The sequence below is a fragment of the Pongo abelii genome, chromosome 2 (genome assembly GCF_028885655.2).
Source record: "Pongo abelii isolate AG06213 chromosome 2, NHGRI_mPonAbe1-v2.0_pri, whole genome shotgun sequence".
Lineage (NCBI taxonomy): Eukaryota > Metazoa > Chordata > Mammalia > Primates > Hominidae > Pongo > Pongo abelii.
This window is the reverse complement of record NC_085928.1, coordinates 107,763,612-107,780,794: the sequence shown is the minus strand read 5'-3', so window position 1 is coordinate 107,780,794 and position 17,183 is coordinate 107,763,612. Positions and strand designations below refer to the sequence as shown.

Genomic DNA, 17,183 nt, shown 5'->3' with positions numbered 1-17,183 from the left:
CGCCTCCGGGTGTTGCTCTGCAGTTGCGGGGGCCACGGGCGGGCCACGGAGGAGGTGGCGCGCGGCATTGATCCGTTCCGCCGCCCCAAGCCTCTCCTGAGGCCTCCCTCTGGCGTCCCCCGAGATCCGGAGGCCCCTGGGACCCGGCGCGGAGAGGAAAAGTGGGAGACTTAACCCCTCCGCCTCCTACGCACCCACGCGCACACTGAGGCTCGCCTCTCGCGCCCCGCTTCCCCTGCAAGGCTCCGAGGCCGCCGCGCCACCACCTCGCCCCGCCAGTCAGTCGCTCTGCGAGCCTGTGGTGCAGCCCCGTGACCTCCCGGGTCTGCCCTGAGTCACAGAAGCTAGCACACGCGGAGCGCTGTGTGGGTTCGTGGAACTTGGAGCCGATAGAGGGGTATACTGAGGCGCCCTGCGACCCCCTGGGCTGGGTGTCCACGGCCGGCCGCCCCTCCTGTGCGACCTTGGGGAAGTCCCCTTTCCTCTGCACTCCTGAGTCTCAACAGGCCTAGTAGAGCATGAAGCCGGCCGGGTGTGCTTTGTGCGAAGGCCTGAGACCTTGGAAAGGGTGGCTGAAGACTTATCTGGGACAGACCCCCCCAGGAGCGGGAGGGAACTTAGTTCAAACCTGTAACAAAGAAGCCCCCCGTCAGCAGCCTGATTCCCCCTCTGGCCACCAGGCTAGTCACCCATTGCTCTCAGTGGCACTCAGGTTCCAGTGAGGAGGAGGCTCAGGGTCCAAGGCGGCCATGGAAGAGCAGAAAGGGTGGCCCACCAGCCCCCTACTCAGCCCCCTACTGAGGAGGTGGGAGGCATCCCCCAACCTGCCAGGCTGAAGAGACCCCCAGTGGAGGTAAGTGGGGGCCTGGGGCCTGCCAAGCTCATCCCCTGGCTCCCTTGGGTTGTCGCCAGGTGGGAGTTTACCGTCTGCCAAGCTGCACATCACCCCTTGGAGGGTCTCCAGCCTGGGACCCTTATCTGAGTGACTGCAGGCCCCAGTGACCTCACCCTCTTGCCCCACATTGCTCTCCTCCTGGGTCCCAATCCTGCAGAGCCGCCCCTTCCTGCTTCTCCATCCCTCCCCACACTGCCAAGGCCCGCCCTAGCTCTGGCCTCCCCTTTTCCAGCCTTGTTTTCTTGCCCCCTTCTGCACCCCCTGCTGCCTGAGGGGCTCCACTCCCAAAGGCCCTGCTCCTCTGGTCCCTGCCTGCTAGAGGTGTTGCTGTGTTGGTGGGTGGGGGCTGCCTCAAGGAGGCCTCTGGTGAGGTGTCCCTCTGGCCCTCTGGGAAAGCCTCCCCTCCCCATGCCCTCCACCCCTTGGCTCTGGACCTTGGCCCCCACCCCCCCTTCACAGCCCTGATGGCCTGCGGGACTGTCTGCTGGGGCACTTGGCTCCCTGAGTCTACAGCACAGCCTGGCAGAGCCACCACCCCAGCACGTGGAATGAACTGAGGCTTCAGGTTCTAAATAGGCCTCCAAGGTCTTCCCTGTGGGGATCCTTTGTGCCTGTGGGGCAGTGGGAGGTAGCGGAACATTCTAGAAAGAGACCTGGTATGGTGCCTTGTGCTGCCTTCCTCTTGCTGTGTGATCACAGGCAGTGTGTGGCCTCTCTGTGGCTTAGTGCCCCTGCTGGTGAAATATCTTACCTGCACCTCCTTTTCGGGGTTATGTGGGACTCTGAGAGGAGGGGTACGGTGGGTTCAAGGGGCTCCTTCAGGGATGAGCATGGTTTAGAGGATCTATGGGTCCCCTAGAACATGGGTGTGGGCCACCAGGCATCCCTGGGGCTTGGGAGGGAGGCAAGGGCTGGAGAGTGGCCATGGCCTCAGGAGGAGCATATGGCCTCACCACTTGTGACAAACAGGGACAGGTGGGGCGGGGCCCCAAGCAGGACAGATCTGATCTTATGCTAGGTGTCTCTGGGCCTCACTTTCATCATCTCCACGTGCAGCTGAGGGAAGGCAGTGCTGCCTGGGCTCGAGCAGGAAGGGAAGGGCTCCCACGGCTTCCTCCCTAGAGCCCAGACTTCCTGTTCAGCCACATCTAGGGGAATGGGAAGGCTGACTGAGCTCTGGGCGGCAGACCAGTCCTTCCCCCATTCCCTGGGTGACCTCATGGGCATTGCAAGCCCAGTTTTCCTATCTGCTAAATGGGGCAAGACCTGCCCAGCCTCTCTTCCAGCTCATTCTTGGCTTGGGGCCAGGTAAGGCCTCTGGTAGTGCCCAAAGGACAGCCTCTGCTGAGTCCACCTGCCTTCAGTCCCCTGCAACACAGCCAAGGGCCCCTGGCCAATCCCACCACAGATGTGTATACCCACCCACACCACTCCCACACCCGCTGCACACAGATACAATTCCACAGTCAGGGAATGGGTGGGTCCCTGTGCCACATGGACCCATCTACCATTGAACCCACTGGTAAGGACTCCAAGTTGCACAACTCTAGTGGCAGCCCTGGGTACGCATGTGCAGATCGTGTGCCCATCCACAGGGACACAGACCTGCACACTGCTCCAGGGAACACACACGTATATGAATGGCACCTGTGATTTTGGAGCCATTGAGACTCATACCCAGCCACACAAAAAGCTGCATGCAGAATGCACACGCACTCCCATGTGCACCAGTGCCTTAGTACACAAAGCACATGCTCAAGCACACGCAGGTCTGACACAGGCCTGGCCCAGCCCCACAGCTATTCTGAGCTGAGCCTGGGGCCGATGAGGTCAGGGACAGCCAACTCCCAGCAGGCCCCAGCTGCTGTGGCACAGGCCTAGGCTGCCCAGCTCCCACCCCCACCCTAGGCTGAGTCCCTGGATCCTAGCCTAGCTTTGTGACTGGGGGTCCTCATTTCCTACCCCCAGCTTCCCCAGAGCTAAACTTTAAGCCCTGGGATTTCAGGCTCCAGGAGAGAACATTCCACAGGGTCCTCTGGCCACTACCCCCTGCCTTGCTCACAGCTTCCAATTCAGAGGCCCTGGAGGCTGGACTGGGTCGCTACAGGAAACTCGCAGGAGCTAAAAATAGTACAGGAGGGAGAAGCAGGGATCTGCAGACCAGCATTCACAGCACCATGTATGGAGGGGATACTGTCTTCCAGGGAGCAAGGCTGGGGGACTTGGAGTCCAGAGCTCCCCAACCCCAGATATGATGGGCCCAACTGATTTTGGGGTGCAGGGGGATGTGGAGGCCTCCTAAGAAGCAGAAACAGTACTGGGCAGTGCCCTGGGTTGGAGGCAAATGCTGAGTTGGAGGCCATAGTTCCTGTGTGACCTTAGGCAGGGCATAACCCCTCTATGAGCTTAAATTCCTCACTGAAAAGCCCTCAGAGATGTAAAGTCCCTCAAAGATGGGGGGAAAAAAACCCCATGTAGTGTTAGGTATTGATTTTCATCCTCGGCTCCTGGCTCATAGCTCCCATTGCCCTTGTTACAGTCTTTGGCTATAATGTGTCGGGCCTCAGGGCAGGCCCCAGGAAACGGAATCTCTCTGACCTTCTCCTTCCCTGCTTTCACCTGCCCCAAGCCAGGACCCTAATTTTCCCACACCTTTCTGATTGCGAATCTTAAGACCCTCCCCAGAGAGGGTCCTGCCCTATACTCTGGGAGGAAGGAATGCAGATGTCGTGAAGCCTCCATAAACCCCAAGAGGACAGGGTTCAGAGGGTTTCCGAATAGCTGAACATGTGGAGGCTGGGTGGCATGCCCAGGAGGGCATGGAAGCTCCACACCCCTTCCTCCATATCTCGCCCTATGCATCTCTTCATCTGTATCCTTCGTAATACCCTTTACAGTAAACCAGTAAAAGTAAGTCAGTGCTTCCCTGAGTTCTGTGACCCACTCCAGCAAATTAAGCCCAAAGAAGAGGTTTTAGGAACCCCAACGTGGAGCCGGTTGGTCAGAAGTTCCAGAGGCCAGACTGGCGACTGGTGTCTTGGGGCTGGATGGGCAATCTTGGGAACTGAGGCCTCAGTCTGTGGGATCTGACACTATCTCCGGGTAGATCATATCAGAATCGAATTGGAAGGCACTCGGTGTCTGCTGCTTGGCGTTTAGGGAAAAAACCCACACATTTGATCACAGAAGACTTCTGTGTAGATGATTGTTGTTGTGTTGGTGTACGAGCAGAGGAAAAGATACAGTTTGAGAGCGTTTTCAAAACTACTTTAACTTTCAGGATGTTTGCCTTAATGTGGTGTTTAATACTGGAGAATTGGAAGCAATGGAAATGTCCAACAATAGGACAGAGATCCAACAAGGTTTTTTTGTTTCTTTTGTTTTGTTTTGTTTTCTTTTCTTTTCTGTTTTTTTCTTTTTTTTTTGAGATGGAGTCTTGCTGTCGCCCAGGCTGGAGTGCAGTGGCGCCATCTCAGCTCACTGCAACCACCTCTTCCTGGGTTCAAGCGATTCTCCTGCCTCAGCCTCCCGAGTAGCTGGAACTACAGGCAAATGCTACCAGCTAATGTTTTGTATTTTTAGTAGAGACAGGGTTTCACTGTGTTAGCCAGGATGGTCTGGATCTCCTGACCTCATGATCCGCCCACCTCAGCCTCCCAAAGTGCTGGGATTACAGGTATGAGCCACCGCACCTGGCCCTTGCTGAGTTTTTATACAGTGTAGTATCACACAGACTTTAACAAGAATTATAATAATTATAATGACTAGCATTTAATGAAGGCTTGTGATATGCTGGTGCATGATACTGAATTAAAAAAAATAGAGATGGCATCTTGCTATGTTGCCCAGGCTAGTCTCGAACTCCTGGGCTCAAATGATCCTCCTGCCTTGGCCTCCCAAAGGTGTGAGCCACTGCACCTGGCCCATGATCCTGAATTATATCTGTTTTACAGGTGAGGGACTGAAGCTCAGAGAGGTTAAGTAGCCCACCTGAGGGTTCACAGTCATCAGTATGCTCATGTCCCAGAAACCTTAGTGCAGTTTTAAGCTTTAACAGCTTCAGAAGTTAGGACATATAAAGCTATGAATTTACCAAAATATTTTTTGGAAAGTTTGTTTACATTCTCTTCATGCTACTTTAGTTTTGTGAATTTTGAATGACCTAAGTTTCTTCTTTTTTTTCTTTTTTTATTTTTTATTTTTTATTTTTTAGAGAGACAGGGGTCTCACTATATTGCTTAGGCTGATCTCAAACTCCTGGTCTCAAGCATTCCTCCCACCTCAACTTCCCAGTGTTAGGATTACAGGCATGAGCCACCACACTCAGCCGACTTAAATTTCTTTCAGTCAACTTTCACCATCTTCAGAGGGCACAAAAGGAAACTTAAACTTTCAAATGATGTTTCTTTTTTTTTTTTTTTTTTTTATTTTTTTGAGACAGAGTTTCGCTCTTGTTGCTGCCCAGGCTGGAGTGCAATAGCACGACCTCGGCTCACCGCAACCTCCACCTCCCGAGTTCAAGCGATTCTCCTGCCTCAGCCTCACAAGTAGCTGGGGTTACAGGCATGTGCCACCACACCCAGCTAATTTTGTATTTTTAGTAGAGATGGGGTTTCTCCATGTTGGTCAGGCTGGTCTTGAACTCCTGACCTCAGGTGATCCGCCCACCTCGGCCTCCCAAGGTGCTGGGATTACAGGTGTGAGCTGCCGTGCCTGGCTAAATGGTGTTTCTCATACATTTGTAGCTTTATACTTCTGAGATTATTAAAGCTTAAAACTGCACTGAGACTTTTGGGACACCCTGCTATTTAAGTTCAGTCAGTTTGATTTTGAAGCCCGTGTGATAGTATTTGGCTGTGGTGGGGTCAAGGAGGATTTAGAGTACTTGAGTTGGTTAAAAAAAGTTCTGGGTACAAAAGTATACCAGAAATAGTGTACTGTAAGATCTCAGCTGTGTTCAGTAGTCTGCAGAGAAGTGGAACCCACGCAGAGCAGTGGCCATCTCAGGGAACACTGGGAGACACACATGATTGTATTTTCTTTCAGATTTCTTCACTAGGCTTGCCCTACTTCTTGGTGGATGGATGAACTTTACAGAAAACAGAAACAGCTCTCCCCTGGGCTGAGCTGTGATTGGGAACCTGTAAGCAGCAGAGCGCTGCCTGTCCTGCTAAGGAGAGCCAGCACTCCCATATTCATTAATTCATATCATCCTCACATCAATCATGGGAGTCTCGCCGTCCCCATGCCATGGATAAGAAACAGAAACAGAGGAGTAATGCTTTGCTCAGTGCATTACTGACAGGCTCACTTAGTCCTCACCCTGTCCAGCCTCCCTGACCCCATGTCCCGAGGGTGACCTCCCTGACTGGTCAGTGTGGCTTTCCCTAGCCTGGCCTGTGACCAGCAGCATGAGGAAGTGGGGATTGGAGTGCTGCAACAAGTGATTTGGATTTTATCAGAGTTCCTGTTTGCCTGGCCAGGGCATGCCTGGGGAGGACTGGGTGGCCCAGCCCACTCAGTCCCCAGACTTTGCCTCCCACTGTTGAGCGTTTCCTTGATGGGTCTCCTGGGCCACAGTCCTCCTCCAGCAGCTCTCGTTTTCCTGCCTGGCTGTCATCTCCAGGCCCTGACACTGGCAGGTGTCCGCAGGTGGCCCTCTGCTCCCTGCTGCAGCCTGCTGTGGTCCTTTCCCATTCATGGCATGTCCAGGCCAGAACCTCACAGGGCTCTGGAGCCACAGGGTCTCCCTGGTTCTCAGGGCAGGCCTTGCTGGGCCATTCCCAGCCTGCGCAGGCCTTCACCAGTGCCCCTGGTGATAAGGGTTCCAGGGGCCCAACACCTGGGCTGCTTCTCCTAACACTCAGCAGCAGGAGATAAATAAGAATAGAAGGAAGGAAGGAAAGGAGGGAAGGGGAGTCTACCAACTCCAGGCCTCCCCACTCCTCCTCCTAAGTCTTCAGCCCCTCATCCAGGTCTCTATATTTCCTCAGCACCTCCCTCTGTCCCTCAGTTGTCAAGGCTCAACATGGGGTCAGGGCCAGAGTGCAGTGTGGGTCAACTTCAGCGTGACGTCAGGGTCCTGGCTTAGACTGAAGTCAGAGTCAGTGTTCAGGGTAGGGCAGAGATTGAGGGCAGCTAGGGTCAGAAAATGGTCCTCCAGCCCTTCCAGGGACAGCCCACTTCTGTCCTGTGGGGCTGAAGATGCTGGCTTCTTCTGGAACCCTCCATAACACTGCCGGCTGGCAGCTCTGACCATACCATCCCCTGCTCTCCAGCTCTGGTGTCCAGGGTGACCAGAGCCGCCTCTGGGCAGGAAGCCAAGCCAGAAGCCCAGGACATCCGTGAGCGCCTGTCACCATGGCAACCCGCCCGCTCTGCCCCCCCAAACTCAGATCTAGTATATTTTTCAAATCCAGCATGACAGAATGGGAAGGGCCTCCTAGATCAGCAGATTCCAGCCCCACCCCCTTGTCCCAGATGGAGAAACTGAGGCCCATTTGCAGAAGGGAGGGGGACCTGTTGATTAGGGACCTGGCCCCAGCCTGTCCTACCTCCCGCCCACCCCCACCTCAGTGTCCCTGGGGATGCGGAAGGTGGGGGCAGGGAGGGGGAGCCTGCGGCCCGATCTCCCGGGAAGGAGGGGGCGGGCCCTCCACCGCAGCGATGGCGGGGACGGGCGGCGCGGGAACCTGACACCGAGGATGAATAAATGATGCTCACTGACTACCCGTGGCCACCGAGCGCCGGCTGGCAGGGGCAGTGACCAGCGGCCGGCCCGTTCGTCCCTGGGCTCCGCAAGCGGCGCGGTGGCGCGAAGATGGCGGGGTGGCCGGGCGCGGGTCCCCTCTGGGTGCTGGGCGGCGCCGCACTCGGGGTGTGCCTCGCGGGGGTTGCCGGGCAGCTAATAGAGGTGAGGCCGCGGCGCGGAGGGACTGGGGAGGCTGTCACCCTCCAGGCAGGGGGCTGGGGGAGAGGGGTCGCCTTTTTGATCCGGAGCTTGTTTGATCCCTTACTCTTGCCCTGAGAGATCCAGTCTCCTGGGCGATGCAGCCCTGCCCCAAGCCCTGCCAGGCTGTGAGAGAGACTCAGCCCCACTCTTAGGGTCCCTGGTCTGATGGAAGGGCACAGTCCCCGATTTCTGGAACATTAGTCTGACGGGGGAGACTCACCTTGACCTTAGGGATTCCCAGCCTGACTGGGGACACAGCCCTGCCCAGACTGATGGGGGATACTGGGCCCCCATCCTCCAGCCTTTGGTCTCACTGGCAGGGAGGTGCACAGCCCTGGGTTTCCTGGACCTCTAGTCTCATGGAGCACATCCTGGACCTCTAGTCTGATGGAACAGACCCTGAATTTAGGGTCTTCTGGAGGCAACAGCCTCTATCTCCAGAGATGCTCCAGGGACCCCCATCTAATGGAGGGGGAGACATAGCCTTAAGATGGAGATGAGAGCATTCCAAGTTGGAGGGTGGGGGCAGCAGGATGAGGAGACCCTTTACAGAGAAGGCATGTGGAGCACTAGGTCCAGAGGGGCAGGCAGGGCAGGACCTAGGGACGGGGGAGTCTGACTTGGTCCTGGTGATAATCGGGAGCTTTAGAAGGTTTCTGCTCAGGGACGAGTCATGTTGAGTTCTGGTTTGGAAGGAGGGTAAATTGGGAGCAGGCACACAGTGGGAGAGGTGGGAGGAGCTGCTGAGATAGCACAGAAGCAGGTGGAGAGGATGGCTGGGGGAGAGCCCTGGTGGAGAGCCTGGCTGGGGCCAGGAAGGGTGGGGCCATCTGTAGCCTCCCTAACCCACTTGTACCCCACTCCTGCTGAGCCTGAAAGGGGAGCCAACGAGGGAGCTGGCAGACCAGACCTAGAGTTCTGGACTGTGAGGCCAGAGGGAGAAGGCCCAGGAGCCAGGGCCAGGGAGGAGCAGGGGATGGAGGCTGTGCAGGCAGGGGCGGACCAGAGGGAGCAGGAAAACAGAAATGCAAGAGGCAGGGAAGTCCTGAGGGGCGGGGGCTTGGGGACAGTGTGGGATAAGGAGGACAGAGCCATGGGGAAGTCGTTATGGGGGGACACAGCCCTGAACTGGAGGGTTTGATGGGGACATAGGGACAGAGCCCTGGACCCAGATGTAGCCTGTACCTGCTGTTGCCCAGAGGGCGTGACCACAAGGCTGGGCTAGAGTCAGGTGTCAGCTCCAGTGTCCCTGTAAGGGGAGCTATGCTGGCTTGAGCCCTGTGAGGCATACTTGGGCCCCTCACAGGCTGCCCTGAGGCCTGGGTACAGAAACTGAGCTGGCCTAGGTGCAGACAGAAAGCTGGGGGTGGGGGTTAAGTCAGTTCTCAGCCAAGGACTCTTCTCCCTCACCCCCAGGAACTCATCTTTTCCCAGTTCAAGGGAAATTGCATTTGGAGGCCATCTGCCTGACATCTGCCTATAGCCTGAGCAAGGCCCTAGCTCTTTCCTCACGGAAGCACCAAAGACATGGGCAGGGCTGGGGGCCATGTCACCACCCACCTTGGCCGTGTGTAGGTCACCATCACCCTCCATCAGCCCATGAGGCTCTGAAGGAGGTGGGGGCCTCCATGCTCCAGAAATCAGACCCCAGCAGGGCCCACCATGAAGAGAAGACCAGCTGTTATCTGCTGCCGTCCACCCAAGACCCCTATCAGTGAGAGTAGGCCCAGCTCCACCCACATCAGGGCTGGGGCAAGAATGTGTAGGAAGTGAGCTGCCTTGGCTCAGAACCTGAAAACTTTGCCATGGCCCTCAGAGTCTTCTAGTCAGTCATACAACCAGCCGGGCCAACACATTGGGCCTTAGAATTAGTGCAGCTGCCACCACCAGGCCCCTAACCCTAATGGCACAGACATGTCCCTGACCACACCCACATGCCCGCCAACCACACATGTGCCCAACCTCACACATGTGCCCAACCTCACACATGTGCCTAACCTCACACATGTTCCCCAACTTTACGTACATGTCTGACCCCACACGTATAGCCGGAGGACAGTACTGAGGAATGGTGTCTTCTTGTCAATAGCTCACCCTGGCAAGGAGAAAAGAGCCTGAGAATCAGGTACCAATCCCAGCCCACAGATCCTCTGGGTTACCTGGGACAGGTTGCTGATCCTCTCTTGAGTTCTGAAACCCACACTGAAGGGTGGCATTCACTAGATGAAGAAGTGCCTGGCTCATGACAGATGCCTAATCCATGTTTATGGACCTGGGGGAAGAAGGGCTGGATGGTCGAACTACAGGTTGCCTTTCTTCTCAGAGAACCAGAAGGGACTTCTCGTGTCTGTCCTTATTTGGTAATCAGTGGACAACATCTCGTTCATATGCCCCAGGGTTCTCTCTCCCTCAGAGGACAGACCCCTCTCCCTGTCCCTCAGCCACACTAAGTGACAGACATGGGGTCATATCCATGTCTGGTCAGGGACAGATCTTACTCAAATTCTACAGTGTGGGTCCATGTCCCTTCAGACCTAGGCAGGACTGTGTCCCCTAGACACCCAGGGTAGAGCTGTGTCCCCTAAACACCCAGGGCAGGACCGTGTCCCCTAGACACCCAGGGCAGGACTGTGTCCCCTAGACATCCAGGGAGGACCGTGTCCCCTAGACACCCAGGGTGGATCGTGTCCCCTAGACACCCAGGGCCAAGGTCATGTCCCCTAGACATCCAGGGCCAGAGTCATGTCCCTAGACACCCAGGAGCAGGGTTGTCTCCCCTCAGACCTGGGCAGAACTATGTCCCCTAGACACCCAGGAGCAGGGCTGTGTCCTCTCAGACCTGGGGCTGGGCCATGTCCCTTAGATATCCAGGACGAGGCCATGTCCTCTCAGAACTGGGGCAGGACTGTGTCCTCTAGACCCTAGGGCAGTGTCCTATACCCTCAGTCCCCCAGGGCAAGGTCATGTCCCCTGGAAAGTGGGAGTGTCTGGCTGTGCTCTATTCAGGCTTGCTACAGCTGCACTTCTGCCTTTTGGCCTCCAGGTGTCACCACAGCACTGCAGACCTTTTATTTATCTGGTGCCTGTCCTGTGGACACTCTGTCAGACAGCGTCTTCTGTTCAGAGAGTGACTCCTAGTAGGGTAGGCGACCAAAGGAGGCCACCTGGCAGGGTTCCAGGCCAGCTGGCAGAACTATGAGGCCCGGACTCCTAGCTCCACACCCCACCCTCACTGGGGAGATGTGAGAGCAAAGCCAGTTAGCCAGCACCCCCCAGGCCTTGCCTTGTCTCTGGCCTTGGTCCTGAGACCCCATCTGCCTGGGTGGAGCCCAGGACTGGAGTAGGAGGGTGTGTTCATAGGGGCCTTGAACCTGGCCAGGACAAGCCATCCACATTTGCTCCTCCAGGCCTTGGTTTCCCCAAGCATCAACCACCCTCCCACTTCAAGTCCCTGGCTCTGCTCAGTTCTCTTGCTCTAAATCTGGAACTTTCCAAGGTCTAAGGTGTTGGTAGCGCATGCTTAAGAGAGTTGATTCTAGGAGATTCTGATATGCTTGGGCTGAGTGTTTGCTGAGACCTGGGCCTTTCTCAGCCAGTTCCAGCCAGCTGGCCTCTGCCTAACTCACTCCCCTCTCTCCTGACCCACAGCCCAGCACGGCCCCGCCCAAGCCCAAGCCACCCCCGCTGACCAAGGAGACAGTGGTGTTCTGGGACATGCGCCTGTGGCACGTGGTGGGCATCTTTTCGCTCTTCGTGTTGTCCATCAGTGAGTAGCTGTTCCCTTCCCTCTCCACCACACTGCAGTGGGAACACAGCACCCCCTGCCCCCCAGAGGGCTCGGAGCAGCAATTCCGGGCAGTGCAAGTAGGCCAGGCACCCGCAGGAGACCCACGGTGGTTTCTGGCACCTCCTGATCCACACAAACTCCCCATGGAGGGCTGACAGGCCGGTGGTGACCTGAAGTATTCTGCTGGACCCAGGGAGGTAGCCACATGGCAATTATGGTAATTACAGGGAACTCCACTGAACCAAGGACTGGGACGAGGACGTGTCATTTTTCCCTATGGCTGGCCTCCTGATGCTTTTCCTGCAGTTTGGCCAGCTTAAAGGCCCACACCCAGGGGCCCCAGCAAGGCCATCCTCCACTAGAGGCTCCCCAGACGCCCAGCAGATGTGGCTCCCAGGCTTCGATCCCTGCCTTGTCAAATACCATTTTCCGGGAGTGACTCACACCCGCCTCAATTAAAAGCAGGAAACCCATTCCTCTCCTGGGCTCTGGGAGCTTCTTGATGCAAAGTCGCAGCAGAAATGGGCTTGGCCTGCTCCCCTTAGACCTCCTCTCAGAATGGAGGTCTGGAGTTGGGGAAGGGGACAGAAAGGCACAGGAGACAGAGGCCAAGTGAGGAGGCTGCCATGGCACAAAGCAGTCTGACAGAGGTTCCCACGAGGCAAAAGCAGAGTGTCGGGGGGGATGTAGGCAGAAAGGGAGAAGCAGCCCATTCCCCTGCAAAGGCGTCACAGAGGAAGGTCCTCTGAGCTGCAGACCGGCGGGAGGGCAGGTGGGGTTTTGCAGGAGGGAAGGCTGGAAAGGCATTCTGGGAGAGGGGATAGTGTGAGCAGAGGCTGGAGGAAATGCAGCCTCAGGCAGGGTCTCAGATGACCCCAACTGGACATTTGCTGAGTGCACCCTGGGTGGGGAGGTGAAAGCTGCACTTCATCCCAGCCAAAGCTGTCCCGGGATGAGGTGCCCCAGAGAGCTGGGTGGCCCACAGAGAGCCCACCCAGATGTGAGGGGCTCCAAGGAAGACGTGACATCTGATTTGCATGTGCTTCTCCTGGCACCAGAAGTGCCGTCCCAAGAGAAAATATCTGCCCTGCAGAAAATCCCTGCCCCCGCATCTGAGCAAGAGCCTGTGCTTTGTTTCCAGCCGAGGCTGAGAACCAGTCAGGCATCTTCATGGAGGCCCCACAGACAGACAGGTGTGCCTGCAGCCTCAGACAGGTATCCAGAGAGGGAAACAGCCCGCTGCAGGGCTTGGGGGTCATCTGCCCTACAGGAGCCACAGGCGCAGCCTAGGATGCAGGTCTGTGGAGCAGCAGGGAGAGCACTGTGGGCCTCAAGACACAACAAAGGTGCGTGGGGCCACATGAGAAAATTGCAGTGTCAGACCCCAAGTGGCACTTGGACATCAACCACACAGACCATCTCTAACCCCATTTCCTAGAAAGGGTAAAGGATAGTCCCAAGACACCTGAGCAGCAGGCAGCACTTGTTACCTTCCATTGCCGGATCTAGGCAGTGGGGGCAACACAGCTCCCTCTCCTGAGGGGAAACATTTTTCTTGCTTCCCATTCTGCTTGGGCTGTTGTTATTGGAGCATCACCCCCAAAGCCCTGCAGGAGAAGGGGCTGGGGCTAGATGGGGTGCCCCTGGAGGTCTCCTCCAGCCCCAGGGACTTATATCCCAAGCCCCTGCCTGGGCCCTGGAACTTGACCCAAAGCTCTTTGCATCTCCCCTTCTTTGAAGAGAAGCAACCAGGCCAGGCTGTGCAGGGCAGGCCTGAAGTGAGGGGCGGTGTTTGAGCCCTGCTCTGGCTGCCATCAGCTGCCCACTGAGCTCCTTTGGAAGCCCCAGCCTCCCAGGGCCTGGGACCAGCCTACATGGAGCCTGAGTGGGCATGGTCCCAAGGAGGTTCCTGGTGGGGTGGCTAAAAGAGGTGGCCTAAGCCAGGAGGGTTAGGATTGGGTACCAACTTCGGGTCTCAGGCATGAACACAGGTTCTGGAGAAATCCAGGACCCAGCTTCTTGGATAAGGCCTGCTGTCTGCTCAGGTCCACCCCTGGACAGTCGGATCTATAGCTGGGGCCCTTGTGCAGCACCCTCCTCCAAGTGTATGCCTGGATGCTGTTGGCTCCCCAGTTCATTCACTCTAGAGTCCAGTCCTGTTCCCAACAGCAAAGGCTTTGAGATCATCTCATTCATTCATTCATTGATTTTTTTCTTTTATTCTGAGCCTGGGTGAGACCTAGTGGGACCACGATATTTGTCTGAAGGGGTTCTGACTTGGTTGCATAAAATGACCCCAGAAGGTGCTCCAGTCCCGGCTACATAGATCTGATCCATCTTCCCCAAAATAGACCTGGCTAATCCTCCGCGGGCCCTTCTGCCCCCAGGAGTCTGCCAGGAAGTTATGTCTGGTCATCTGATTTATAATAGGAACCAGCTCCATACCCTCTCCTAGGGCTGGGGCCAAGGTGGTCAGGCTGTGGGGGCCTTAGAAAAATAAACTCAGTCCAGCCAGGTCCTGGCAGCCCTGACCTGCCCTACCCATCACTAGACAGGCCAGCTCCATGCCCTGGCCCAACTGGCGTGGGTGCAGCTGCCCTCAGCCGGAAAACCACTCCTGAAATAACTCCGTCTGAGGTGAACGCCTCAGGGCAGGGTCTGTGTCCTCTCATGGGCTCCCGCCCTAGCCAGGGAGAGCCCAGGGATGTCCTCAGGGAGGCTGAGGAGGACATGCAGAGCCACGTCCTCTCATGACTGAGGCAACTTTGGCCTAGCTCTCAGCGGCGTGGGAAGGAGAAGCTAAGTTGCACACCCGGAGGTCTGGGTTGGAAGTGCTGGATGGCCCCCGGGAAGCTATGGCTTAAGTCATGGTGCAGACCTCTGCCTTACCCTTCAGTGACTCTCAGTCTAGTCAGAAAGACCCTCAGGACCAGGACTGGCGACATAATTTAGCCAGGGGCCCTTCCAAGCACGGGGAGCTGTGCAGCTGCATGAAGTCAGCCCTGCTTAGGAAAGCCACCTCGGTCATCATAGGGTCCACAGGGGCTTTGTCAAGATGCTGAGCCTCCTGCCAGAGTCTGGTGGGTGAGACACATGCGGGTGGATGGGGGCGGGCCTGAAGGAAGGCGGATGCCATTCCTGGGGTGTCTGAACCCCAGCCCCAGCCAAGCCTGCTCTGTCCTCCCTACAGTCATCACCCTGTGCTGTGTCTTCAACTGTCGTGTGCCACGGACCCGGAAGGAGATCGAAGCCCGGTACCTGCAGCGAAAGGCAGCCAAGATGTACACAGACAAGCTGGAGACTGTGCCACCCCTCAATGAGCTCACAGAAGTCCCAGGAGGTGAGTTGGCCCTGGCTCAAGCCCTGCCGCGCCAGCGAGTTCCTCAGTCCTGCTGCCTGGTGTCACCCTGTTCCTCCGCTCTAACCGCAGCAGGTTCAGGGAGGGGCCCCAGCCCTGCCCCTGGAGACCAGAGCACAGAAATTGGTTGGCATGAGGCAAATAGAACGATGAGCCTATTCTCCAGTAGGAAGAAGGAAGAAAAAGGCAGAGTGTAGGAGGTTCTGGGGCTCTTCCCCTCGGGACAGTCAGACCCCAGGACCTTGTCTCACCACTATCATATAGTCTCTTCCCCCTGCCCCACAGAGGATAAGAAGAAGAAGAAGAAGAAGAAGAAGGACAGTGTGGACACAGTGGCCATAAAAGTAGAGGAGGATGAGAAGAATGAGGCCAAGAAGAAGAAAGGAGAGAAATGAAGGCATCCTGGACAGCTTGGGTTGGCAGGCCCTGGAGCTCAAGCCGTGGCCGGGGTCCAGGCATGTTGGACTCTGAGCTCATTTGGGGACCACAGAGTCTGTGGTCAGAGGGGGAAGCTGAGGCCCATGGCCACATCCTCATGGCCCATCAGGGGCAGGAACCAGACAATGTAGTAGGTATCCTGCCCCCCAGCCTCGGCTTGGCTCCTTTCACCCCATCCACATGGGTACTGTCTCGGCAGAGGTGGTCTGGTGCCACCGTCCCTCTGCAGATACACTGCTCTCCCCACCCAGACCTGCCTGTCTCCCACCCTTTCTGCCAGGGATGGCAGCGGCTGTGAAGGAGTAATGGGATATGCGGTTACTTCGGCCACCCTTTCTGGCACGAAATGGCTGAAGTGCATGGGTCAGGGTGTGAGGCCACACCCAGACTGGCCATGAGGAGGCAGAGAGGGTCACTGGGGGACATTGTGGCAGCAGGAGGGACTCTGTCTGGCCAGGGAGGAGCCCCGATGGTGAGGAGACTTCCCCAAGCCTGGCAGGGGATCCAGCTCAAGGGAGTGGGTAGAGGTAGCTTCAGAAATGGAACCCCCAGCCCAGCAGACACCAAGCTCAAGGCAATGGGCTACCCTCATTTCACACATCGTGATGAAGCTGAGGCTGCTGCCAGGCCCGGCATGAGGCCCTGAGGCTCAAGCTCGGGGCTAGGGGCTGCAGGGCTAGGTCAGGGGTACACAGAGCTAAGGCCAATGGGCTACAGGGTGCAGGAAAGAGAGCTGGAGTCTGGGCCCCTCTTGGGAATCAGAGTATATTTAAGAAGCCAAGGGGGACCTCGGGCTGTTCTGGTGGCCCCTTCTATGCCCAGCTGTGCTGGGAGGTCCCAGGGCCCTAGAAGATCACAGCAGGGCCTTCTGCCTGCTGACCATAACGGTGCCAGCTTCTTTGCAGCTTCCTCTTCTACCATTTCCCACTACGGGCACCTAAAAGAAGCATCTCTGACCAGAAGACAAAAGCCCAAATCGCACCTGGGGGAGGGAAGATGCACAGAGGCACTTCCAGTTGGCATCAAACAGACTAAGGCTCTGAAACCTAGGCCTGAACACTAAGGTCTCGAGACACCAGAGGTTTCTGAGCCAGGAGAGCCTGCTGGAAAAGCAGCCTGCAGAGATTTGTGAATAAAGCTGATTGCCTTCTCAGAGCCAGGCCTAGAAAACGGCCTACTGAGATGACCCCTCGGGATGCGCTATTCCTGGGGCATTTATGTGGAGGGTGATGCAGCAGTCACTGTACAGGGAAGAGAGTGATCCAGGCTGATGAGGAAAGCGCATGACATGGGGTCTTAGGAGCAGTGAGGGGCAGAGCCATGGCAAAAGGCCCCGCCATGGAAACTGAGGACTCTGACACCAGATGGAGGCAGTTGACTGACCTCTGCCCTTGGGGGTCCAACCCATGGGCTTCTCATACATAGGGGTGAAAAAGGCCATTCTATTTATGCAGAATTTTCCTATGTGGCCAGGCAGCAGAAGTCCAGAGGAGTAGGGGCCACTCAGGGTCACACAGAGCAGCAGTTGCTGAAGACTAGGGGAAGTCCAGGCCTGGGCTCCACCTGCCCTTCCCCTGACATGGGGCCACCACTAGCCTCTTATGGGCAGGCCTGGCTGCTGATGGTTGGAATAACGTCTGACTCCAGTGGGTGTCTGTCACTGTCTCCAGACAGGAGACAGAGATAGAGGGTCAAAGTTCACTATGGCTCTTTGGGGCAATGAAAGGCTGTGATTTCTAGCCTCTTGCCAGAA

General features: G+C 56.7%; 1 protein-coding gene across 2 annotated transcripts; it reads left to right on the top strand.

Annotated features, from left to right (window-relative positions):
* Positions 1–665: 665 nt before the first annotated feature.
* TMIE (transmembrane inner ear) lies at positions 666–16,625 on the top strand. Of its 2 annotated transcripts, none has more exons than XM_054551135.2 (4): positions 666–853; positions 11,496–11,613; positions 14,825–14,974; positions 15,278–16,625. In XM_054551135.2, the coding sequence occupies exons 2-4, from the start codon at positions 11,562–11,564 to the stop codon at positions 15,385–15,387; spliced, it is 312 nt and encodes a 103-aa protein (XP_054407110.1). In that variant the 5' UTR covers positions 666–853; positions 11,496–11,561; the 3' UTR covers positions 15,388–16,625. The 2 variants fall into 2 exon arrangements, with proteins under 2 accessions (XP_054407110.1, XP_009237377.2); XM_009239102.4 differs by lacking the exon at positions 666–853 and adding an exon at positions 7,553–7,808 and having other exon boundaries at positions 15,278–16,616.
* Positions 16,626–17,183: the final 558 nt, after the last annotated feature.